Here is a 26,651-nt window from a genome sequence, read left to right on the forward strand (position 1 = left end):
TCAGGGGGGTCAACTCAGGCCTTTATCCATCTGATGTACGTACATCAGGTTCCACACAATTTACTGTGTGGAGGCAGTACAATCGTACAGGGTCATTGTAAAAGCAAATTTGCCCCCAAACTTTTTGTTGTTGGCAGCTTGTTTGGGGAGGAGGGGAAAAGGGATACTTTTACAAAGCTGAAGACCATCAGAAACATTACAAATCTGATGGAATCAGATTATTTTAGAAACAAAACATTTCCCTGCAGTGTTGTCAGCACAGGTCTGTGCTGATGTATGAGAATCTGAGAATGAAAGTGACTTAAAAAAAAAAAAAGTGAAACTAACATATCTTCATTGTCCAACCAGAGAGAAATAAGAAAGTAAACACAGAACATCTATAGTGGAAACTTTAATTTAATTTTTTAAATGTTCATTTTAATCTGTTTTAGGAATGTAGGTAAAGCAATTTCTCTTTTTAAATGATGTTTAAGTTACTATCCCTTTAAAATCCATGGCCTTATATGGTTTTGGTAGGCATTAAAAATCCCCCAGCACTTTCTATAAGAGCAGAGTGTTTGTCCTGCTATCCCTGGACGATACTGCCCACCACACACACTGTCGTACAGTACGCTGTGCTCTTGCTTGCTGCCCTCCACCCCAGAAACAGCTGCATTTCACTGGACCTGTGTCTATACCATTTATGAAACACTCTAGGATCAAAAAGCATTACAGAAAGAGAGGGGATCACATCTATCAAAGTACAGAGAGGAAGGGGAGTATGAATCCCAATGTTGTCTACAGACAATCTTGCTGAAGGGCTCTGTGCTATTGCAATGTAGAAATGGGGAGTGTACAATGTAAAGGTAGTGCAAAAATTTCCAAGATCACTGAGTACAGAGGTACAAAAACTTTTAATCAAGCTTTACAAACAGACCCTCGCCAGCCTTCCTCCCCCTCCCCATGCTCCTGTACCTCCTGATCTTGGGAACTCCATGCTGGACAGCCATGAGGGTTTTCTGAGCCGTGTAAGTCCTTTAAAGGAGCTGGCCCCTCCCCAGGGAATACCATGGCACTTTGTAAATCCTGTGCCTTTAGATTTAGCACAGGACTTGTCACAACACTAGCCATCCTTTTACCATCTCTTTCTCAGAGTGAGCTCCCAAAGTAGCCTTCTCAGCTGACATGTTCACTTGTTTAGCAACAGGAAAACCACAAAAGATGTCAGAGTGGGGCCTGATCCTGCAAACCCTTCCTTGCACTGGCTTTGGTGGGACTACTTTCTTGAGAAGAGATCTGCAGGATCAGGTCTATGTTCTGGACAGGTGAAATAAGTGTGTAACGATCACAATAGACACACCCTTCCTCTGGAAGTAGGCAGGTGCTCCTTCAATCCACACAGCTGTCTCTCATAGTAATGGTTATTTGAGTATTAATTGCCAACAGGCACAGGGATCCACTGGTTCCACAGCTTAACGGTCCTAATCACTGGGCTTACCAGTTTGTGGGAAAAGTAACAGCTCTCACACCAAAACAAGACCTGCTAAACTTATATTGCTTTCTACACTTATGCTGGCAGGATCTGTTTAGGCACCAAGCCCCTGGGCTCCTCCAACATTAACTGATACCTCTTCCCTCTCCCCCAAGAATGTTAGTAATGGCTATTTGATTACATTAACCCCTGGACTAATTAACTTGGGAGTGGGGAGCAGCAGGGATTAACATTCACTGACTATATGGAGTGTCTTCTTCCCTCTCTGCCAGGAAATCTGATTTTGCAATCACAGGACTCCATTCAGCAAACATCTCTCTTGTCCTTTAAACTGTAGCCAGGCTGATAAAAAGTAGTTGGAAATAAAAAGCCCATAAACAGCAAAGGAAAGACAAATAGACAAGTGGCAAATGAGATGAAGAGGAGAGGAAAGAAGTGACCCATAATGCAAAACTAACTCTTACCTTCTGCATCAGTTTGTTTGAAGGTGAGTGTAAGGTTTAGAGGCACTAAAGCCACCCTGTAGCCCAGCTGCGTGTCCACTTCCCCACTTCTGTAGCTCAATCATTGGCTCCAACACCCTCCTCTCCCCAGCTTCTGTTTGGTTACTAATCCTTACTGCACAGGAAAAGGAGAGAGTTGGATTTCATTTAACCCCTTGAGCCTCAAAGTTTCTTTATGAGTTTCCTGTTTTGCTTTTGAAAGCCAGAGTTGTAACCGCGCACACATGGAAGAGCCTGATTTAGGATGATTTCCAGTTCCCTTTGAATGTGTGCGTGCTTTAATTGAAAATTGTGCTGCAAGTTATTGCCTGGGTGGAGCCCTTCATAACTAGTTTTATTGTAGCTGCAGGCAGCATATCAAGAGACAGATACAGTAATTCCTAGTTCCGCTCACTGTTCCTCATTTTCAATAAATTCCCAAGTCTAAATAACAAAATATTGAATGTAATCACATTTCCTTTGAAACTAGAGATGGGACAGAGCCACAAGTCATCAACAAGGCATCCCCTAGACTGTGGGAAATTTGAATCCAAATCCAGTTCACAGCTGGCCCCATCTCTATGATGGGCTTAACCAGACCATCAGATCTGAAGGTCCCAGCATTTTGGAGGAGTTAGCCCTATATCCAGAGATGAATATTACAGCTCGGGCCCATCTCTATTTGAGATGCTCTTTTCTCCTTTAACATGCACCATATAGTTTACATCCTCTGTGAAAAACCAGCTGGGAGAACAATTTAGCAACAGTAAAAACTGCTCAGTAGGAAAAACGCTGATGGAATGCCAGTGTAGCTAATGGATGACAGTGAGCTCTTGCTTGTAGTTCCCTCTTTGATCTTGAAAACAGTGTCTTTTTCACCTGTTGATTTGGGCCCCTATCCAGGGCAAAATAACTTTAAGGATCCAGATAACTGGTCCACAAAATGGGTTCCACACCAGGAATGATGTAAATTACATCGACTTAAAGTGATGTCTACACTGCGCTGTGTCAGCAGGACATGCTCTCCCCATCGGCATAGTGCATCTTCACCAGATATGCTACAGTGATGCAGCTGTGCTGATGTAGCGCAGTAGTGTAGACTAGCCCAAAACATTTACTTTTAAATGAGAGCTGAGGTTCTCACGTGTTCACGTGACTCCAGGAGCTGGGGCTTTCGGAAATACCCCCCAAAAATCCTGAGAGCTGGTAACACTGCATCTGTACTTGATAATCTTACAGAGATTTGGCAGAGATTTTTGCCCATGAGGCATATCTACTGACAAGCAAATCTCAAATGATGCATGGTGCTCAGATACCAAGCTGATGGGTGCCATAGGAGAACCCAGGTATGCTGTAACCAGGGCTGTAACCAGGGTGGCATGAGCAGGGAAGATGCCTAGTGTGCAAAGCTGCGGGGGATAGAAAAATAATGAAAAACTGTAGGGTGCAAATATACTTGCTCACCTCAGGCACTAAAATGCCTAGTTATGGTTCTGGCTTTTCCAGATACAAAAAAACAACCCTATGCTTTCCCTCTAAATTACTATTACATAAACAAAACATGAGAAAACAGTAAGGTCTGTATGAGAGAGCACCCAGTGTGTCTCTCCTCTGTGTCAGTCTGCACAACAATGAAAGCAAAATGACCTCCTGTCCCTGTAGACTGCAGAACCCTGTAGATTTAAAGGTGCAGTACACAAACCAATGCATCAGTTACACAACCAAATAGCTGTTCCTCTCATCCATCCCTTGTCAGCACGTTGTATACGAGAAATATCCATTTAACAACATAAAAATAATTGTCCTGTCACAACAGAAACCGCTCTCCACACAGCCATCCAAATTCTCCTTTGACAAAGCTGGGGATTGGGCAGGAAGAGGCTGCAACTGCTGGTGTCTCCTGGTGACTGAGACACGCTCATCCTCCAGCGATGTCGGCCCAGGTGAAGGACAAGGCGGCTTTCCAAAGGCTCAGCTTCCTCTACCAGGCGGCTCACTGCGTCCTTGCCCAGAATCCCGAGAACCAGGAGCTGGCCCGGTTCTACTGTCACGTGCAGTGCAGCATCAGCCACAGGCTCATCCTGAGACAGGACTTGTCAGTGAAGAGAACCATCTGCAAATCCTGCTCGGCCCTCCTGGTTCCTGATGTCAGCTCCATGGTGCTCCAGAGAAGATGCCGCAGCTGGCACTGGATGGTTGTACCGTGTCTCCGCTGCGGCCAGACCAAGTGCTTCCCAAGCAACCCAGCATACAAGCTGTGGGTGTAGCAGCCCAAGGCCCTGCTGGAGAACCAGCCTCAAGCCAACCAGAAACCTGTGTTGCCAAGTCTCATGATTTTATAACAAGTCTTGTGTTAGCTGATGTTTTTCTTAACCCCCACAGGCCTTGGCATTGTGTGAATATACCAGCCTCTCAGCTTGTAATTTTTTTAAGTAAATTCTAGACCTCACAGTTGTGGAGAAAAGCTTGTAAACATGATCCTTAAAGCTTCCAAAGCCAGCAGGCAAATCAACAGAACTCCACACGCATTGTTTTAGAGATCTCATGATTTTTGAAAGCCTGGGTTTGGCAATGCTGCTCTTGTGACACCGACAGGAGGAATTTTGGGAGGAGGAATGTAATTGCCCACACTGGAATTTGGCCAGGACACAGCCAAGAAACAGCTGTCCCTACTTTGCTAAAGCAGATCCTGGCTGCACACAGCATCTGGGGACATTTAACCATAAAGATCTAAGAAATGTTCCCTGGGGATGTTGAAATAAAATCAGAACTGACCAGAACTTTCACTCCAAACTCAAACAATCTGAAACTTTGGTGAAGTTCATTTCATCAAAAAAACCCAACAACCAGCCAAACAAAAAAGGCCTTGTACCTCACACTTCCTGATTCCAACAGGAGGGCAGGAACATGGGAAAAACAAAGGCTGTTCTTGTGGGATTTTAGTCCAGGCCCAGCTCATCTCAGGAAATCTGCATTGTGGGTCTCACAAGACAGCTTGAAATTGCAAAATTTCCAGGCCAAAGTGGAGCCCTAAGGATACATTCTAAGCAATCAAATGATTGGGTATAAGTGTGCAACAAATTTCTGCATGGTGATCCCATGCTTGCTATTGTAAGTAGTTAAAGTGTACACAGTTTCTGTGAAAGAGGAAGTGATCCCTGTGTACCTTGTAAGTCCTGGAAACACTTTTGAATGAAAAAAAAAAAAGAGGTGACAATGCACCAAGGTCATTCTCATAATTTGACAGCGAACCCAAGATTTACAATGCAGCAAGTCTAGTCAGACACAGAACACTCACCCTCTCCACCAGCCTGCTTCATCCAGGGGATGCATGGGCAGGCAAGGGCAGTGTCACAGGCGTGACCACCATCAGGAGGAGAATTTGGGTGAGTCAGGTCACGTGTTTTATATTGTTAATGAAACATTTTTGGTACAAAGCATGTTATGAAGGAGATCCCTTCTACTGTGCTGTTGATCTCTTAGGCAGGGGTCTGTCCTGGCAGCAGCAATACCAGATTTTCTTCCAACAAGCCCTCAGAGGACTTTTAATGGAAAGGAACCACCAGACTCCCTTATTGCCAGGGAGATCCCTTTCTCCTTTCAGAAGGACTGATTCATATAAGAATACAGAACCTGACAAGCTTCACATGACTGACAGGCTGTTGCTATTTAAGGTTCCCTTCATTGTTTTAGCAAGATCCAGGAATATCTGTGCAGGGAACTGAGAGTCAGGGACTTGGGTTCTAACCCCAGCTCTGCCATGACTCACTTTATTATTCTGAGCATGTCACCTGATCCCTCAGACTCTCAGCTTCCTCATCTCTAACACAGGGATGACAATACACCTCTACCTCGATATAACTCTGTCCTTGGGAGCCAAAAAATCTTACCGCGTTATAGGTGAAACCGCGTTATATTGAACTTGCTTTGATCCCCCGGAGTGCTCAGCCCTGCCCCCCCGGAGCACTGCTTTACCGTGTTATATCTGAATTTGTGTTATATTGGGTCACATTATATCGACGTAGAGGTGTACTTGCCTACCCCCAGGAGCGCTAGCCTGTGAGGAGTTGTTAATGTTCATGAAGCACTTTGAGCCCCTCAGATGAAAGCTGGAAAGTATTATGAGACTTCTCTTGTAGATGGACTCTGCTGTGTGACTATAGCAAGGTCTGAAATAACTTACTATACCAAACAAGTTACTTGCAATAGTTATTTTTTACCAGGAATTCTTGCACTGCTCCATAACTGCCTCTCTGCTCCAGGGGTCTGGTCACCTACGCACTCCTGTGATCTCTCTCCTGGAGTGCTGAGGACTGGCCCACTCAATGCTATGTGATCAGATGAATTAACAGAACTTTTGTATGACTACAATTATTAGCAGATATGTTCTTTCTATGGCACGTGGGTATAGGGCTCAGCAGGAGCCTGGTCAGGTTAGGAGAGGGGGCAATAGTATCTGAGTAGGATGGGGTAAAGTACATGAAAAATAATTCCCAGTATTAGCAGGGCTACAGCCACATGAATCAATAATCTGTGAGTACTGCTATTATTATAGTGTCTTTGACACACACAGGCTTGGAATGAAACAGAAAGAATTCTGCCTAACAATTCCCAAAACGGAAGTCTGAAGTTGGGCTCCTACCTTCATATTTAGGGCCTGACTGTCAACATCCAGGAATGACCACTGATCTCAATAGAAGCTGTTGGGCACTCAGCATTTTTTAAAACAAAATTTTCATATGGTTGTTTTTCATTTGCGGAGGTGGAGAATAGGGGATTCTAGCTCATCCTGCCCAGGGTGGATACCAGCTGGGGCTATTTCACCTCTTGATGCAAGGGGCTGTAAGGCCAGGCTTTGTGGGGGGTGCTGAGCTTTCATTCCAGCCCACCACTTCCCTTGGGAGTTCTTCCCCATGCATGAGCATGCTGGCCGAGTAGAGAAGGCCAGTACTGGATGGATGCTCTGGGCTTACTGCTAAGATGCAAGGGGTGAGTGCTCCCAAACAAAGCTATACTCCTGTTCATTCATGCCCCTGAGGGGCTGGGAGCATCTGGCAAAGTCCTACACTCAGTCTCAGCAAGATGACTACTGAATTACATGAGCTTCCATCCCAGGATCCCCATACATCCGCTTATGGTACATCCCCCCCCAAATACAGCCTTGATCAATAGTAAACGAATGGGCTTGTGCGTAAAAATCTCAGTGCAGAGCCTGAAGTTGGAGGTGCCGCTCTCATTCCCATTCAGATCCTTCACTCAAGCACATCAAGACAAGACAGTTCAGTGAAGGCCAATGAAATCAGTCAGCACCCTGCCACCAGGGAAGAGCGGTGATATAAGAGATGTAAAGAGATCATCTCAGCCTAGCACCTACTAGGTCAGGCCACAGGAGGCTCTCTCTTGACTAATGTGGTAGAGCTGCCACCTATAGACTAGGAAGGTGATGGGTTCAACTGTCTGCTGTAGTAACCTGCAGGACTCATGCAGCAGCAGAGGCACACCTCTCCTAATTGGGTAGAACTACTTTCTTCTCTGGTTGCTGCTCAGGCACAGCACAGCACAGCCTGGGCTCTAGTGTCCTTGAGCCAGATTCTGTCCCCTTCTCCAGCCCTTTCTGTCAGATGGGTTCCGACTCCCGTGCTGCATTTCCCCAGAGGGACAGTACATGAACTGGCCTTTTGTATTCAGAGTTAGGCAGTTGCCCTTGCCCCTTTCCATTGCCAGGTAAGTGATCAGCCTGTCACTCTAATTATTTTTGGTCCATTGGTTGCCTTTGATATGCAGGAGGTCAGGCTAGATGATCTGGTCCTTTCTGGCCTTAAACTCTATGACTCTAGTTCCAATCAGTTGAGATTAAAATCCTGACCTGCTGGAGAGTCCAGGCCAGGTGAGATGAGAAAAATCAAGCACAAGCTTCTCGTCCTTACCTTAAAAGAGAGGAGGAGAAACATGTATGAACAATTTTTATATTAAAATCTTCCAAAGTCCATGACTAATTTTAACAGAAGATACTATTCCGCATCTGAGAGTATCTCTGAAAACAAAACCTCAAATTAGAGTAGAGTTGGGGAAGTGACCTACTGGAGATGGACATTTTTATATCCAGATCTTCAAATCGAGGATCCAGTTCTAATCTCCTTTACGCTGGTTTTAAATCAGTGGAGCTACTCCTGAGTTATACCAGCAAGAGATCAGGATAAGACCAAGATCACTGGGCATGTTTTCAATTCCATTTTTGTTTTTAAAGCATTGGGATACATTTCACATCCCAAACCCACTGTTTTCAGATATTTATATATAGTCATTTCACCATTCCTAAACAGGGCAGGATTTATGGTCAGGCGACTGCTGAGGTGCTAGGGTTAGAGTGCTGTTTTTGTTGTTAGGAACAAAAGGGAAAATGGAATATTTGAGGTAAAATGTTTCAGGTATTTTGTGTGTGGATTCATTTTTCCACTAACCTCCTAGAATGTTCTGGACTTTGGTAGAAACTTGTAGTTCTCAAAAAGTCTGGAAGGTTCCACAAGTTTATCATCTTATATAAGAGAGAGAAATCATACATTCAAATCGTTCATCAAAGCCATTAAATTGGCTACAAATGGAATAAAAAATAAGGTATTCAAAAGTTTAACAAATGGGTTGGGGGGCACCAAAGATGCTCCTGGCCTGGAGTGCCATTTGGTCTAGGGCTGGCCCTGTTCCTAAAGACAGACAAACACTAAGGGTATGTCTTCACTAGCAATGTTAAAGCACTGCCGTGACAGCGCTCTAACGTGGCTGTGTAGTCACGGTTTTTTAATTGCTGTAAAAAACCCATCCCCATGAGGGGAGTAGCTACCAGCGCTGGTAAAATGGCAGTGTAGACTAGGCCTTAGAATTCTCTTAATTGCCAAGAAACTGATCACAGGTTTATAGAAATTTCCTTTTCCTCCCAGTGTCAGGGATTTAAATATAGAGTGAAGCTGGCAGCCAGAGAGAGAATCTTATTTAGAGTGATTAACCTAAGAACACTGAGTAATCTGCATGGTCTCCATTAGACCCTTTGTTGTTCCACAGAGTTGAAACTGGAATAATTATCTTTTAGTAAACACAAACACACACACACACGAATGAAGTGAGAAATTACCTTATGCAGAACAGAAGCTCCCATGGCTGTACATATAACATTTGTTTTCCTTTTTATTATTGGTTTAAATTTTAATTGTTTAAAAAAAGTAGAAAAACAAAGCAAAGGTGGATTTGGGCTAGAAAATTAATTTGAAGTGAAAAGATTCATAAGAACAAAACATAATAAACTTAGTTCTAGATCCTGTGTTTCTTGTGCCCTGCAAACTCCCTTTGGACTGCAAGGAATGCAGGGTCAGGCCCAGACATTTCTATTCAGGTTACACTTTAAAATGTAAAGGAAAAATCTCTTATCTCCAAAGTGTTTTTCAAATACTCTAGTCTGCCCCACCCAGAACAGAAGAGCTAAAGCTAAACCCTGGCCCAGATGATACAAATGGAACAAACTATTATGGAATAGATCCTGCTTACACTGAACTCTAGAGTGAAATCTGTTCATAGTGAAGTAGAATGAAAGTCCCAGCATATTGATTGCAGTTCAGACACAGTGACTCTGCTCAGAAGGCCTGATCATTGAAATCAATGGAAAGATTCTCTGGACTTCAATGGGCTTTGGATCAGGCCAAAACTGAGGTTGTCTTGGAGGAGAAAAATGCATCTAATCTCACTCTGGGCCTGACTCTGCACCCTTTAAAACCAATGGCAGAACTCCACTTGGCATCACTTGTGCTGGATGGGGACCCAGTAGGGCAGTGGTTTTCAAACTTTGTTAGCTCAGCCCCTCCCCCCACTTTGAGTTTCAATTTTTGGTTGTGCCCCCACCCCCAATACCTGCCCTCCTGCCTTCTGTTTTCAGGGTGGGGGAAGCTGTGTGTGACAGCCTCTGGGGGTGGAGCTAGCACTGGGTGCAGAAGCATTGACACTGACCACAGCCTAGGTGGCCCACTTAGGTGAGACAGAAGGTGGAGGTGATGCTCCCTCCCCGAGCTCCCCTGCACGGGGCTGGCCCAAGCCCCCTGGCATCACCACTCCCTCCCCCCCCCCCAAACTTTCCTCTGCACCCCCCACATTTTGAAAATCTCTGTGTTGGAGGGGTTTTGCATCTTTCAACACAGGGTTTTCACTGGGAAGTCAAAGCAGCCAACCAAGCAACTCCACCTCTCTTCAGACACAAGTTCTAAGGACTCCCAGCATTAGTCGTTGTCCTGAGCCTCTAGGTCAGCGGCTCTCAACCTATTTTCCATTGTGAGCCACATACATAGCTCTCTATGTGTTATGTGGGCTGCATCCACACACTATATACACTATCTGTACTGGTCTGAGGATGGCACATGGGCTGCAGCTGTGTGCTGATTGGGCCATGGGTTAAGAACCAGTGCTCTAGGGGCTTGTTCTGCTGATCAGAAAGTGACACCGATTCCTTCAAAAGCGAAGATTATAATATTTTACAGGACAGCTAATCGTCTGGGAAAAACAAACACACCCAACAGCTGCACACTGACTATGAGAGGTGATGATTTGATGTTGTGGGTTTTAGAATTAGTTTTCCCTTTCAATTTCCCCTCTCCGCCTGCCCTTTGGCCCTCACTGTGTGTTTGAGTTTGCTGCAAAAGAATAATAAAGAGAAGTTTTGAAGGATAAAAGGAAGCCGATCATAGCACAGTTGATGTGAAGAAAGATCCTCCTGGAACCACTCCAACTATTCTGTTTAAGCTCTGAGGCTGTTTTCTCTAACCAGCCTCTCCCACGCACATTCCCACCTTCTACCCCTCCCGCTAGTCACTGTATGGTCAAAAGTCACCTGTTCTTAGCTACATTCAGCACTGAACATCCACTGCAGTGCTGGTGACAAGACAGACAGTATAAGAAAGACAGTGAAAGCAAAACAGCCTCCTGACAGTACTTTCCACCTCCCCTCCTCCATTTTTTCCCTCTAATTCCTGGTCCATTAATATACAGTTACTGAGACTTAACAAAATATAAATCTGGTGTCAAAACATAGCCCTTCAGTTAAAAAGTGTTTAAGTCAGCCAAGATTTAATTCTAACACACCAAACACTCCAGATCATCATGAGCTGACTTACACTGAAATAGAAATTTAGACAGAAATCCCTGAAAGTTTTACATTTCAGCTTGGAATGGGAAAAGGACAAGAATAACTGTAATAGCATTAATATCCTCTGGCCAGCCATGCCTTTAGTAGCCAGTGCTTGGAATCATGAGGCTGAGACAATGCCACCTCTGCAAGTGTATTTCAGTCAGGCAGTAAGAAAATTTATATCTCAAGCGAAAGCCTTGACTGTATTGAAGCCTAATGCCAGCACAGAAAAGTCTGCATACACTGCAACAAAGTGGAGTGATGAGAAGATGAGCTCTCTCTCGCTCCTCTATGCATTCACACAGTCCAGTCCCCTCCAGCAAACTCAAGGTGGGTCCAGTTCCTTTCCCCCAGCTCTGTCCCTGTGTGAACTCCATGGCAGATATGATGGTGCCATGCTCAGGTTTTGGTGGTCCCCACTACAACTATGATTTAGATCTCTATGATCCAGGATAGGGGTCAGGGATCTTCTCCCAGAATGATAAAGTGTGCAATCATTACTAAGGAGCCCCCATAGGAGAGAATCCAAGCTGCACTTCTCTTGCATTTCTGAGATCTCGCCCCCACAAATAGGTGACTTTTTTCCACCATGTCCCTTTGGTCTGAGGAGAATGTAGTCCAGTTCAGTCCAGTGTTTTCTGGTTCCAGTGGTAAAAAGTTTTGGTTTGGTTTTAGGTCTGCTTGGGAAATCTCATGCATCTCCTTTGTATTGCTTCACAGTTGTCTGTTGAGCTTCTGTGCTTGCCGTTCCTTTGCCTCAAAGGCAAACTTTGTATCCTGAAGCTGGGCAATGGTCTCCTTGGCTTCCTTCAGATCCTGGCAGATGCGCTCGTACTTCTGCATCAGATCCTTGTTCTCCCGTCGCAACTCCTGCACCACCTGGTTCACCTCCTCTGTCTGCTTAGTGCAGTGGATCTTCAGCTGCTCCACCTCCGACAGCATGATCTCCATGTTTTTTACCAGCGACTCCAGTTTCTCCTTCGACATCGTGCCTGGTACAGTTCCGTTCAGCTGGCCTATCCCGAAACCGAAGGGGCCAAAGACAGGTACCCTGAGTAACACACACCAGGAAGCCTGGCACTCACACTCCTGCTGTCTCTTTTTATACTCTCCTCTGCTCATCCTCCCCCTTTCCTTTCCCCAAAGCATCTCTAATCTTCTTTGCTGTGTTAATCTACTTATTTTCACTGCGCTGTAGAAATCTGCTGAAGCGCTGACAACAGTAACATATGTGCTGTGTAGCAAAAGGCCCAATAACACTCCTGCTCTGCAGCCTCTCAGACTCGCCCATCACTCACCATGGAGATTCACACAGGGGCTCTCTGCAGTGCTCATCACTCACATAGACTAACTGCACTTATTACTCAGCTGAGCCTCCTGCAAGCCAGCACCCTCCTCAGCTCCTGCTAAGAGCATGGCCTGCCTCACCCGTCACACCTTCCACTGGCAGAAGTTGGTCCAAAAAAAGGTATTACCTTATCTTTCTGGTCTCTCTCATATCCTGGGGCCACATGACAACAACAACCCTGCAGACAGACACCAGTGTCAATCAGGAGTAGCTCCAATGAAGTGAGCCATACAGCGGTATAAAACACGCGTAGGCAAGAGGAGATTCAAGCTATTTCTGCTCTGGGTAAGGGGGAGCTAGTGAATCAAGTTTAAACTTCTCACTCTTGCACAAAATACCCTGCTCACTTCACACCAGCCTGAAGCTTAAACCCAATCTCCTACTGGTCCCACCCTCCACCCCCTGCTACCTCAGCGTTGCCAATGATGCCAGCCACACAAATGACACAAAAACAATCTACCCATACACTGCTCAGATTCCCCTGGGCAATGGGCTGATGCCATCAGTCACAGGAGCCTGTGAGCGCTTTGCCCACTCTTTGGCGATGTGGGGAGGTGATAGGTACTTCCCTGGAAATTCTGTTAATTTAATAATAAACTTGCCCAAATAGTAAGGATCATTCATTTGCTTGGGATCCAGTGTAATGGCATTAACCCTGAGAAACTCATTCGGCACATGCATCTGACGAAGTGGGGATTCACCCACAGAAGCTCATGCTCCAATACGTCCGTTAGTCTGTAAGGTGCCACAGGACACTCTGTTGCTTTTTACAGATCCAGACTAACACGGCTACCCCTCTGATACTTGTCATTCAGCTAAAACAGGGACGTCACATACAATTCCACAGGAAGGAAACTCACTGTAGGTTAGTACTGGCCATCTGGTCAGTCTACACAGAAACTGGGAGACAGGCGCAAAGATACCTTTTGCAAAGTAAGGACAAAAAGCAGCCCCTCTAAGGTTGGTAACATATTACTCCAGTCCATGCCTATACACACCCATTCTATTCACACGTGTTCTACACACACAAACATGCACAACCCCATTCACCCAACAGAGCACGTGTGCCAAGACAGAGAGACTGTTTCCCTCAGACCCCACCCCTAGCCTAGTTATGCTCTGGTACACAACTCTTTGAATTGCACTTTATTTTGTATGCTTAGTGACAACTGGTCTGCTTAAGAGGGAGCCTTAAGTGGCCTCTGTGGCACTACCGTTTGTGTTAAATGCCAGCCTGAGTTAGAAAGAGACAGGCCGTGTGCACACATCGTTCCCACAGAGACCTTCTCCCTCCATCCATTGGCCTCAGATCAGGACATTCTCTCTCTAATCTTGGGAAGTTTTAGGTGTTCATTCTACAGTCATCCCCCTCCCCCGAGCTCTGACTATGCAGAGAGAATAAAGCTGCCTCACGCAGGGAGTGGCTCCTCTCCTCCCATGCCAGCTTAAGCTGAAGGCAGTGATGGAATCGTGCCAGGGCCTGACAGTGTTCAGTATTGGTATTTCAAGCCAGAGCCTTGGAACTTCTCACGATGGGAGGTTAAAGGGGCCAGAGTCATACAAGAAACTAGCACTGGCAGGTGGACCAGAGCACTTTGCAAAGGCTAGAGTAAAAACTATGTACAAAAGGGAAGGAGGATAGGGGGGAGTATAAACATAATTAAAATATATGTCCTAAAGTCCTTGTAGAAACATTTGCACTGGCTTCCAGCCCAGACCCCACGTGACACACATGGCAATGGAATAGGCTGGAACATGTAACAGCATTACAAAACTGCAGGTCTTTATTAGTGAGGAACTATCCCTGCCAGCACTGAGACGTACAGACGGCAGCCCTACACAATTTAATGCAGATAGAATTACAACACCAATGCATAGAGAAGGCAGTACAGAGGTAATTTAGTTGGACTTTAGTACAGCATGTAACACGCTGTCTCTCACAATCTTACTCTCAAAACTCATTCAAACTGACTTGGATACAGACACTGTTTGGGGAACTGAAAACTTCCTGAAAGACCATAGTAACATTAAATTGAAGTGTGTGTGTGCGTGCACGTGTGTGTGTTTCTAGTGGAGAAGAGCAGGAATCACGTTTAGTTCTGGTCTTATTCTGTGTTTTCACTGATGATCTGGAAGAAAAAGTGAACTGTGTGTTCATGAAATTCACAGGTGATACCAAACTGGGAGGGAACTACAAATACCCTAGAGGGTAGAGAAATAATGCAATGGGACTTTGGGCATGATTTCAATAGGTATTGGATTGGGCCCTTAGGGTATGTCTACACTACAAGAGTAGTTCAATTTAACTTAGGTCGAATTTGTGGATTCGACCTTATGAATTCGACTTTGTGAGTCCACACTAACGGGGCAAGCGTCGACATTGGAAGTGGTGCATTCTGGGCAGCTATCCCACAGTTCCCGCAGTCCCCGCTTCCCATTGGAATGCTGGGTAGAGCCCCCAATGCCTGCTGGGGGAAAAATGTGTCGAGGGTGGTTTTGGGTAACTGTCGTCATTCAACCGTCACTCCCGCCCTCTCTCCCTGAAAGCGCCGGCGGGAAATCTATTACCGCACTTTTCTGGTCAGTGACAGCGCGGACGCCACAGCACTGCGAGCATGGAGCCCGCTGCAATCATCGCTGCACTTATGGCCGTTGTCAACTCCTCGCACCTTATCGTCCACCTCTTCCACAGTCAGCTGCTGAGAAATCGGGCGAGGAGGCTCCGGCAGCGCGGTGAGGACATGAAGTGTCAGAGTGGCACAACCAGTCTTTGTTTAATCCTGAGCTGATGGTGTCAAATTTGCAGATGAACTGGAGCTCAGCAGTTTCTCTTCTCCTACAGGGAGTGGCACAGACCTCTCACAAAGCACGGGATCTCGATCCGTGGAGATCATGGTGGCAATGGGTCACGTTCATGCTATGGGACGGCGATTCTGGGCCCGGGAAACAAGCACGGACTGGTGGGACCGCATAGTGCTGCAGGTCTGGGATGAATCACAGTGGCTGTGAAACTTCAGGATGCGTAAGGGCACTTTCCTTGAACTGTGTGACTTGCTGGCCCCTGCCCTGAAGCGCCAGGACACCCGGATGCGAGCAGCCCTGACTGTGCAGAAGCGAGTGGCCATAGCCCTCTGGAAACTTGCCACGCCAGACAGCTACCGGTCAGTAGCGAACCACTTTGGCATGGGCAAATCTACCGTGGGGGTTGCTGTGATGCAAGTAGCCCACACAATCGTTGACCTACTGCTCTCAAAGGTAGTGACCCTGGGAAACGTCCAGGTCGTCATAGATGGCTTCGCCGCGATGGGATACCCAAACTGCGGTGGGGCTATAGATGGGACTCACATCCCTATCCTGGGACCGGCCCATCAGGCCAGCCAGTATATTAACCGAAAGGGCTACTTTTCAATGGTGCTGCAAGCACTGGTGGACCATAGGGGACGTTTTACCAACATCTATGTCGGGTGGCCGGGCAAGGTTCATGACGCGCGTGTTTTCAGGAACTCTGGTCTGTTTAGACACCTGCAGGAAGGTAGTTTCTTCCCGGACCACAAAATAAGTGTTGGGGATGTGGAGATGCCTACAGTGATCCTCGGGGACTCAGCCTACCCGCTAATGCCCTGGCTCATGAAGCCCTATACAGGCGCCCTGGACAGTGACAAGGAGCTCTTCAACTACCGGCTGAGCAAGTGCAGAATGGTGGTGGAGTGTGCTTTCGGACGTCTCAAGGGGAGATGGAGGAGCTTACTGCTGGGCCGCCTCGGCTCTGGAGCAGGCCATCAGTTCAGCGAACATCTCGTCCCGAGTCTTTTTCTTTCGCCGCCTAATGTGCGCCAGCCTCTGTGAGGGGGATGCCGGGGCAGTTCGGGAAAGAGCCACAGCTGTGTGATGGGAAAAAGGAAGTGATTTCCTTGCAAAGATACATGTTTGCGACCAGTGAACACAGTCTACTCAGTTTCTGTGAACAAGACCATACAGGGCACCTAATCTCATGTGCTCTCAGGACAAGTTCGAATTTTCGGCATTCGCTTTCATTGCCTGGGGTCTTGCACTGGAGATCGGACAAGTGGGGCAGGACAGCAGAATCCGTGTAGCAGCCAGGCCTGGTAAGCCGTAAACTTTAGGCTGCTTAACAGTTAATGGATAGCAATGCCCTCCTGCTGCAGGCAATCTGGAAAGCATAAAGTCTGACCCTGTTCCAGCCCCTCGCGGCTGTCCCCGGGAAAGATCCCTGTATGCTTTTCCTCTGCAGCCTCCACCACGTGGCTGTTAAACGACAGTCATTGTTATGCAAAGGAAAAGTCAAGCATTCACAATAGTAACATTACAGTAATTCCCCTAATTAGATGCAGCAGTCTCCGAGCGAGATCACCCTGAGGCGGGTCACTAGGAGAGACAGAGAGCGCATGCTGCATGAATCCCTGCACAGACCAGGGCCCTATGCTGCCATGCTGGTCGAGGCAATGCTCCCACTGTACCTCAGGATGGCCTGGCGCGGAAGAGTGTGCTTCCACAGAGCACCCAATAAGGCACCTCTCCCCAGAATCTCCTGCGGAGGCTTTTCGAGTACCTCTACGAGAGCTTCGTGGAACTGTCCCAAGAGGATTTCTGTTCGATCCCTATATGTATTGACCTTCTTTTCATATAGTTTTTATTCCTGTTTTTAAAAAAATAAATGTTTACATGTTTATAGCACTTACCGACTGATCCTTCCCCTGATTCAGAGTCCGGGTTAACGGCCAGGGAGGGTTGGTAGGGGATCTCTGTGAGGGTGATGAAGAGATCCTGGCTGTCGGGGAAAGCAGTATTGTAAGCGCTGTCGCCTGCCTCGTCCTCCACAAACCCTTCCTCATCTTCCCCATCGGCGAACATCGCCGAGAAACTGCCCGTCGACACTATCCCATCCTCAGAGTCCACGGTCACTGGTGGGGCAGTGGTGGCAGACCCACCGAGAATGGCATGCAGTGCCTCGTAGAAGCGGCATGTCTGGGGCTGGGCTCCGGAGTGTCTGTTTGCTGCTTTGATTTTTTGGTAGCCTTGTCTCAGGTCCTTGATTTTCACGCGGCACTGCGTTGCATCCCGGCTGTATCCTCTGAGTGCCATGGCTTTGGAGGCCTTCTCGTAGGTCTTTGCATTCCGTTTTTTGGAGCGCAGCTCCGAAAGCACAGACTCATCGCCCCACACAGCGATCAGATCCAAGACTTCCTGGTCAGTCCATGCTGGGGCCCTCTTTCTACTCTGAGATTGCATGGACTCCTCTGCTGGAGAGCTCTGCATCGCTGCCAGTGCTGCTGAGCTCGCCCCGATGTCCAACCAGGAATTGAGATTCAAACTGGCCAGACAGGAAAAGGAATTCAAATTTTCCCGGGGCTTTTCCTGTATGGCTGATCAGAACATCTGAGCTCGGACTGCTGTCCAGAGCGTCAACACAGTGGTGCACTGTGGGATAGCTCCCGGAATTACTAAGTTCGATTTGCATCCACACCTAGCCTAATTCGACATAGCCATGTCGAATTTAGCGCTACTCCCCTCGTCGGGGTGGAGTACCGAATTCGAACTAAAGAGCCCTCTAGGTCAAATTAAATGGCTTCCTGGTGTGGACGGGTGCGCGGTTAATTCGAATTAACGCTGCTAAATTCGAATTAAAGTCCTAGTGTAGACCAGGCCTTAGAGAGGAATTGGAGACATGGGCAAAACACAACAAAAGGAAATTCTTCTTAGAAAAATGCAGGCTAATGTATCTGGGAGAAAATAATTCAAACCACAACTATTCAGTGGGGGAGAGAACTGACTAGCAGCAGTGCAGAAAAAAAGATGTGGGGGAATGGTATGGGACAGCACAACTTCAACAGGAGTTTGGGATTTAGTATGGCAGAGGAAAATAATCAAGCAGTGCCTGGCTGTATCACTTACAGGCTTCATGTCATGAATCAGCAAGGTTAATAACATTCCTTTTAAAGCTCTAGTACAGCGATTCTCAAACTATGGGCCGGGATCCCAAAGTGGGTCTCACCCCCTCTTTAATGGGGTGACCAGGACTGGCTTAGACTTGCTGGGACCCAGGGCCAAAGCCCGAGCCCCACCGCCCGGGACCAAAGTCCGAGGACTTCAGTCCGGGGCATTGGGGCTCAGGTTACAGACCCCTCCCTGGGACTGAAGCCCTTGGGCGTTAGCTTTGGGGCTCCCTACCCCGGGGCAGTGGGGCTTGGGCTGGCTCAGGCTTGGGTCCCCCCTCCTGGGATCATGTAGTAATTTTTGTTATCAGAAGTGGGTCGTGGTGCAATGAAGTTTGAGAACCCCTGATCCAGTACAACCGCTCCAGGGACCTGGTGCTTAGTTCTAGGCATCTCACTGTCTGAAGAGGGCTGACAAATTGGAGGGTGTTCAGAGAAGAGCAACATAAATGATCAGTGGGCTGCGAGGATTGGTTGATGAGGAAAGGTTAACAACTGCATGGTCCAAAATCCCCAAGTGCTCTGGGGAGATGATTAGTACAAAAAAATGCTTCCATCGCATTGTTAAAGAAGGGGCTAGTGTACAACCAGTGGCTGCTAGTCTAGCTAAGGTCATACTAAATCAGAAGGCTTGAGTTAAGCCACTCATTGGCTGCTCTAGACACACTATATCCAAAGACCCCAACTCCTAAATGACCACCAACCCCCGCCACATGGGAGAGTGCACGTTTGAGAAAGAGATGTCAACAGATGGGCAGCACTAGTGCTAAGGATAGGAGAGGCAGGAGAAGGGGAGCAAGAAAATTACAAGGAATAGCATAGGCTGAGGGAAGGAACTTCTTGGGGTTTTCCGTATTGGTTGGGAACTGCCACTACTGGCTGCAGCAGTACACTCAGCCATACTACCTTTTCAGCCCCAGAGGCAAGGGGGGGGGGGAGGAGATCACCATGAAGGGCACCTAAGAGAGAGATGATTCCAAGGCACAAGGCTCACCTAACACACACCTGTATGTCGAGCTAAGGGGTGCTTGGAAGAGGGTGACACAAAGGCCTTTCATCTCCCATTAGAGCAACTGTACCTTGGGCATTTTAGTTTCTGGGCTCTTCCAAAGGGGCACAGGAGACACTCCAGGATAAGTCAATGTGCTCCCTCACACTGCCTCCAGGCATTCCTCCACACTGCAGGGAGCGCAACTTGAAAACAGACATTTAAATTTGCAAACAAACAAACAAAAAAGCCCATTAACGACAGTGGATATTAAAGCCAAACACAACCCAACTCAAAACACAAAACCTGGGAAATATGGAGTAAAGCCATACACATCTCCTTCTCACTCATACACTCACCCCCCCACTTATCTACCACAAGGAACAACAGTAATCAACCAAGTCACCAAGGTGACACCCATACAACCTTAATTCCTAAGAGTAGCAGCACTGTATTCCACAGTTAGGATCCTTATGAGTGGTTTATGCCTTACACTTCCTTCCAGTTGGATTTTTTATATGTAACCCTTCTGTTAGGTCAGGTGTTGTCAGCAGCAAAAACTTGCCAGGTACAGTTTTCTAGAGGTTCTTATTGAAAACAAAACACCAGATTGAGCTCCCATCAAAAACCTGGGAAGCGAAATTACCTCCTCTGGGTCTCAATGACAGGCAATAATTCTCAATCTGCATGCATTAAGTCCAGGGGTATAAAACAAAATCTTTTTATTAGGGGTGGGGAAAAGGAGACACAGAATGAACTTGGGAAAGCCAGCTATTAACAAATCAACCATGTTCTGCAGGGTGTCTGAGCAACAGTTTTAACCTCCTCTCACAGCTGTGAGTGGCTAACACCTTCTAGCCCAGTGGCTCTCAACCTTTCCATACTACTGTACCCCTTTCAGGAGTCTGATTTGTCTTGTGTACCCCCAAGTTTCACCTCACCTAAACATTACTTGCTTTCAAAATCAGACATAAAAATACAGAAGTGTCACAGCGCACTATGACTGAAAATTGCTTAGTCGAATTTTTACCATCTCATAATTATAAAATGTCATTTAGAATATGTACTTACATTTCAGTATATAGAGAAGTTTAAACAAGTCATTGTCTGTATTAAGTTTTAGTTTGTGCTGACTTTGCTAGTGCTTTTTATCGAGTCTGTTGTAAAACTAGGCAAATATCCAGATGAGTTAATGTACCCGCTTGAAGATCCCTTGTTGAGAACCACAATTCTAGCCACTTCCCTCCTTCTCCCCACTCCCTCACTCACAGTTTGTTGTCCAGGATAGGCAGAGTCCAAAATTCAGGCAGGTCCTTCTCCAGCCTCTATGGGAAGTATTGTCAGTGCAGTCCCAAGAACTCTACCACCTGACCCAGCTGAAGTGATTTCAGCTTTGATTGCTGGTTAGGGAAGCCCACACCTGAGTCCCTTAGCTAAGCTGTGGCACTGTCTGGCTTCAGCCCAAGCCACCTCAGTGCTGTTACCTGTCTGAGCACTGCCTCTGCACTGTCTGCCGCCTCAGCCCGCCACCTTGAAGCTATATCTCAGCTCAGCTCTGTATGCTGCCTCAGCTCATTGCTGATTTACAGAAGGAGCTATGGTGTATAAAAGTGGTTCTCAATCAGGGGTCTGGGGTCCCCTGGGGGTCCTCTCAGGTTTCAGGGGGTCTGCCAAGCAGGGCTGGCATTAGACTTGCTGGGGTCCAGGGCAGAAAGCTGAAGCCCCACCACCTGGAGCTGAAGCCAAAGCCTGAACAACTTAGCTTTGTAAGGCCCCTGGGGCCCTGAGCACCTGCCTTGTTTGCTACTCCCTAACCCTGGCCCTGGGTTTTATATGCAGAAAAAACAGTTGTGGCACATGTGGGCCATGGAGTTTTTATAGCATGCTGAGGGGGCCTCAAAAAGAAAAAGGTTGAGAACCCCTGGAGTATAAGACGCTCTACAGAGTCCTTACCACCAGCCAGGTACTCCCCTCTTCCCTCCTTTTCACCCTGTCCAGCCTCCTTTACCCAGCTGTTCCATACTGCGGTCTTGGCCATGGCGACCCCCTGCTCCAGGCACATTTGGTGCTGTTCTATTGTTCTTTCATTTCCCAACAGGGAGAATAACGTTTTATTGGGCCCCAAGCTCAAAACTTAACTGAATTTTAACGAAAATGCCCCAAACTGCCAGGCCCCTTCAGTTGTTCCCCCCTCCCCCTACCCTATGGAGCCTTTGACCATCTGGAGTTCTCAGGCAACTCTGGGTCATTCTTCTCCCTGTTCACCAACAGGTGTCAGTAATGAGCTCCAAGCGCTCTAGAGCAGGGGTTCTCAAACTGAGGATTGGGACCCCTCAGAGGGTTGCGAGGTTATTACATGGGGGGTCGCGAGCTGTCAACCGCCACCCCAACCCCGCTTTGCCTCCAGCATTTATAACCTGTTAAATATTAAAAAGTGTTTTTAATTTATAAAGGGGGGGGGGTCACATTCAGAGGCTTGCTATGTGAAAAAAAGTTTGAGAACCACTGCTCTAGTTTCAGGCCATAGGGCTTACATACATATTGCTAATGCAATGATCATATTGGGAGTCAGAATACCATGTTAGATGGATTATTGGGCCACTGCAAGATGACAATGACTGGGTCCTTGCATACACTATCATCACTTCTAAGTATAACAGAGAGTAGCTGATTTCCCATATCACTACATATATGTTTGTTTGCCTTGATACTTTTCAATCTTGTGAAATTCAAGGCAGCCTTTGTAGGTTCAGCTGCATGTACAGCTATACATTTTATTTATTTTGAACTCAAACTCCACACCGAAAGGTTCCCATCCACAGCCCTGGCCACACTGACTTACATTAGAAAACACAATATTAGAGAAGTTTACAAAATAAATCAGCAAATCATTGAAAGCAGCAGCACTTCCCTCCATGCTTCATCTAATCACCAGTCAGAAGATCAATACACTGCAGAATTGGTTTTATATCAGATGGCCGGGCAAAGGAAAAATTGTTGACATTAAGTGCACTTAATGGATTTGTCTCAAAATTAGCATGTTAGGGAAATCAAATATGGAATAGTGGAAATCAGTTCTAAAAGTGACCACAATTACATTAACTCCCTCCTGGGCACTGATAGATCCTTAGAAAAATAAAACAAATGCCTTAAACCTGTCCTATTAACACATGGAGAAGATGACAAAGTCTCAAGTTATTAATAAAGATCTAGCTATAAGGTCACTGAGACATCAAGCTGAGAGAGAAGAATAGCTGTGACCTACAAATTTCTGAATCCTTGCCCGAGTGAGAATAAAACAGACTGAAGAGTTTTGAACTATCACCTTCCTTGAAAATAAAATGAGATATTCCATGAGGCTATGCCTTATTTACATAAGGCTTCAAAGCATGAGGAAAAACAAAAACCTCCCATTCACCATCAACCGCATGACAGAGTGCCGTAAGAGATTTCAGTCAACTGTACAAAGAGGTGGATGACACTGAAAATATTCATATGTATATACCATACATTTAACTTTCTGGGCAACATAGTGCCAGGCAGTGGTCGGGGTAGGATGTGTTGCTGCACAAATTATGGTAGCTGAGTATGGGAGGGATGGGGGTGCAATGGTACCTTCTGGGAAGTGTAAGGAGAGACAGTTAGGTAGAAAGGTGAGTGCAGGAGGATGTCATAAGGTTATAGGGTGGCAAAGGGGTGTCCGGCATCCGAAACCAAGTGGGAATGTCTGAGGGAGCTTGCAGCCATTGTGGTTGTAATTATTAATATTTATATGGGAAATCAGCAAACACTGGTTTATTAAATCCAAAGGCCAAATGGTATTTTATGCAGCTGCCTTACACACATCTAACAGCCTAAAAATAAACGGTCACTACACCCAATACAGTAACAACAAAGTATTCATAAGCATATATTCAGTATACTTACAAACAGGTCAGACCATATTCCAGCATGATTAGGTAGACCCTGACAAAGAACCAGTTAATTTATAGCCCTTTTACAAACAAATGATGTCATCACCAATCAGGGCTGGCCTTAGGGAAAATGGCACCTTGGGCAAACTTGTATTTTGGTGCCCCCCACCATCACCCTGACCCCTGCTGCCTCCCCACCCATCCCCCCAGACTCCTGCTACCTCCTCCAGCCCCCCACCCATTGCCTCTGACTCCCACTGCCTCTCCATCCAAACACTGCCTCTCCTCCTCAGGCTCCTCACCTATCCCCCCACGGTCCCTGCTGCCTCTCCCGTCTCCCACTCCCCGGTCCCAAGCTCCCGTTCCACGGCCTCACGCCACAGGAAAACCCCTCTCCTTGCATCTTGACCACAGTGTCCCGGGCTGTCACCCACCTGTGCAGCTGGCCCTGTTGCCAATTATTAACTTTAGCTAAAAACCAATTTGAGACAGTTCATCCTTATTTCCAGTCTTAATCTAGATAAGAGTTACAACCTCCTTTCTTCCCAAGGCTTTTCCTCCCCTCCTCCTCGCCGATGAACAGTTTTTGCACCTGGGTTCACATAGGCCCTAACATCTGAGGTAACACTGGGGAAGAGCCATGTTAGTTCATCTAAAGACAGATTTCTTTTGTCTTATTTAAAGCCATCTGCAGTCACCCCCATGTCAGAGGCCTTCTTTTTAGAAATTTCCCCTTATCTCATGAAGTGATTTTTTGAACCAGACATCCTCCCTACTTCATTCCGCCTGGCCTCTTAACTCATTATTTTCAAGGCCTTCCTTCTACTTGCTACTCAGGGCCTCTCTTTACAACATATATATATATATTTCCTTAAGGAAACTTAAGATAAAATATAAAATTCAAGAATTAGAGTTATCCTACAATATTTGTGCCCCTCACCTTCTCTTCCCACCACCACCACTTCTTCCTCTCAGCTGCTGCTTCCCAGCTTGGCCCAAACAAGGAGAGTAGAGGTCCCTCGCAGGCAGCAGCAATTACAGGACATTTCTAGGGCCTATCTGGATGTGTGACCTCTCAGCCTGACTGCAGGGATGTGTAACAAGATGGCCAAATGCCTGGGTGTGGCATAGTCTGTGTGACCCTTGGCAGCCCTCCGGAAAAACATGAGTTTGGCAACCCCAAGTTACAGGGCCGGCTCTAACTTTTTTGCCGCCCCAAGCCAAAAAATAGAGCGCCGCCCCCCCAAACACCACGCCCGCCCAAGCCCCCCGCCCTCCCCAAGCACCGTGTCGCCCAAGTCCCCACCCCTCCTGAGTGCTGCGTCACCGAAGCCCCCCGCCCCTCCCGAGCACCACGCCGTGCCGTCCAAGTCCCTGGCCCCGCCGAGCACCGCACCATGCTGCCCAAGCCCCACCCCCCTGAGAACCGCGCCCCCCTCCCCTCCCAGGCGGGGCCTGGCCAAACAAAAAAACAAACAAATAAAAACCCTCCAACGCCGCCCGGCCGAACCAAAAAAAAAACCCCAAAAAAACCCGAGCGCCGCCCCGCCCCAAAGTGCCGCCCCAAGCACGTGCTTGGTTGGCTGGTGCCTGGAGCTAGCTCTGCCAAGTTAGATCAATGAGTAATCAAACAAATCACATTTTTTTTACAGATCTGCAAGACATCAAATAAATCTTATCGAATAGATGTTTTATGATTAATAAAATATTTGAGACTGAAATGCTAAAATGCTTTTATCACTTTGCAAATCCACTCGGGGAGGAAATAAGAAAAGGGTTGGATGATAACTGATTGACTTCATACTAATGTCACAATCCCACCAACAGGGACAGAACGATTGGCTGGTCTTTATGCAAACCAAATGGTTTTATTTGTACAGGTAAAGCATGCATCCTGCCAGGGGCTTGTCTCAGGCTTCAGAAAACACAAAAATTAAACGAGTTATATAGTGAATACAGATACAGACAAAACATACTTTCTTACACATACAATGCTCAGTGGATTACTTAACTCCAGCCTTCCATGGAGACTGCAGTGGAACTAACTATAGTGATCTATTAATGACTAGTCCTCAGTTCTTATGCTCAGAACCAGAACTGCCAAACCTTACTAACTTTTTTTTTTTTCTTCTTCTTTGTTGCTTTCTTCAGGAAAACTACCTCAGTCTTGGATTCCTAGGTTTTAAGTAATTCCTGGTGGCAGTGCAGCATTTTGCAGTGTGTTTCAATGTGACATTTAACCCCCCTCCCTGCCCTTCAAATTATGACAGCTTTATAGCCATGCTGATCTCCAAATGCAACTTTAGATGGCGTTGCCCCTTGCAGAATTTGAAAAGTTTTCTGCAGGTTTCTGATGACCCTGCAGTCACAAAGTGGTAATCTAAAACAAACAAACAAGCATGCCCTACTTTGCAGCTAGAGAGTACATTTATCCAAATATATCGAGGCACTGCACAAAGAAGTATTTCAAATTCACTTTACAGACTGAGTGTAAACTCTTGAGGGGAGAGACTCTCTTTCTGTACATCTACCAAGCTTTTATGGGTCCCAAAATCCCTGATTGGGGTCTACAGACACTACTACAATATAAATAAAACAGGGAAAACAAAACACAGAGGATGAAGCAATTTGCTCAAAGATGATTCTATTTCTACCTCTGCTATTGGCAAACTTAGGTTTCTTTCTTCTGTCTAGTTCTCCAATCCCTAGCCCATATTGCCTCCAAAAGGGGGCTAGTAGATTCACATAGTCATAGCAGTGAGAGGTCTGTCCTATCACTTTCATTTTGCATTGTTTCCCTAGTGGCATTCTTCCTATTAACCCTTTGTAGAATCCTCGCTTCAGGAAATCCTCATCAAATGGTATCAGACTGGACAGCAGCTTTAAGACAATAATATCTCTTCCTGCTGTTGTCTCTCTACTCCTCTCTCGCATAACCTGCCTTGAAGATCCCAAAGTAGATAATCAAATAACAGCTTCAGCTCCACAGGAAGTGAGATTAAAGGATTTATTGCTGCTATGGCAACAGCCAAGTTCTACAGTCCTTAAAATAGTTTTGAAACCTTAGCAGATAACTGGGAGTTTATCTATGACTCACCTACAGGATTCAGTACCAGTACCAGAGCCTTGACACTCACTTTATAAAAAGAAACCCTATTATAAAATGTAACATTTTCTTTTTAACATGTATTTTCATCCTGCACTTGGAACTCCCTGTTAATTGATGCTGAGAATAGAAACAGTGGTTGGATCCTTAATTATAGCGCTCTGATCACAGCTCTGTAAATAATATTTGGTGGGAGTTTGGCCCAGATATTTTACATTGAGAGAC

General features: G+C 46.4%; 1 protein-coding gene across 4 annotated transcripts in view; it reads right to left on the reverse strand.

Moving 5' to 3' along the window:
- Positions 1 to 2,166, reverse strand: part of PAPLN (papilin, proteoglycan like sulfated glycoprotein) — a 64,234-nt gene extending 62,068 nt beyond the window's left edge. Inside the window, exon 1 of one of the 4 annotated variants that reach the window (XM_039536631.1) lies at positions 1,936 to 2,166. In XM_039536631.1, the coding sequence (XP_039392565.1) occupies positions 1,936 to 1,944 (9 nt within the window). In that variant the 5' untranslated portion in view covers positions 1,945 to 2,166. Of the gene's footprint in view, positions 1 to 954; positions 1,272 to 1,935 lie in introns of those variants that run through there. The other 3 variants (XM_039536629.1, XM_039536630.1, XM_039536632.1) reach the window with 3 other exon arrangements.
- Between the last annotated feature and the right edge of the window lie 24,485 nt (positions 2,167 to 26,651).

The sequence above is a fragment of the Mauremys reevesii genome, linkage group 4 (assembly GCF_016161935.1).
Source record: "Mauremys reevesii isolate NIE-2019 linkage group 4, ASM1616193v1, whole genome shotgun sequence".
Taxonomy (NCBI): Eukaryota; Metazoa; Chordata; order Testudines; family Geoemydidae; genus Mauremys; species Mauremys reevesii.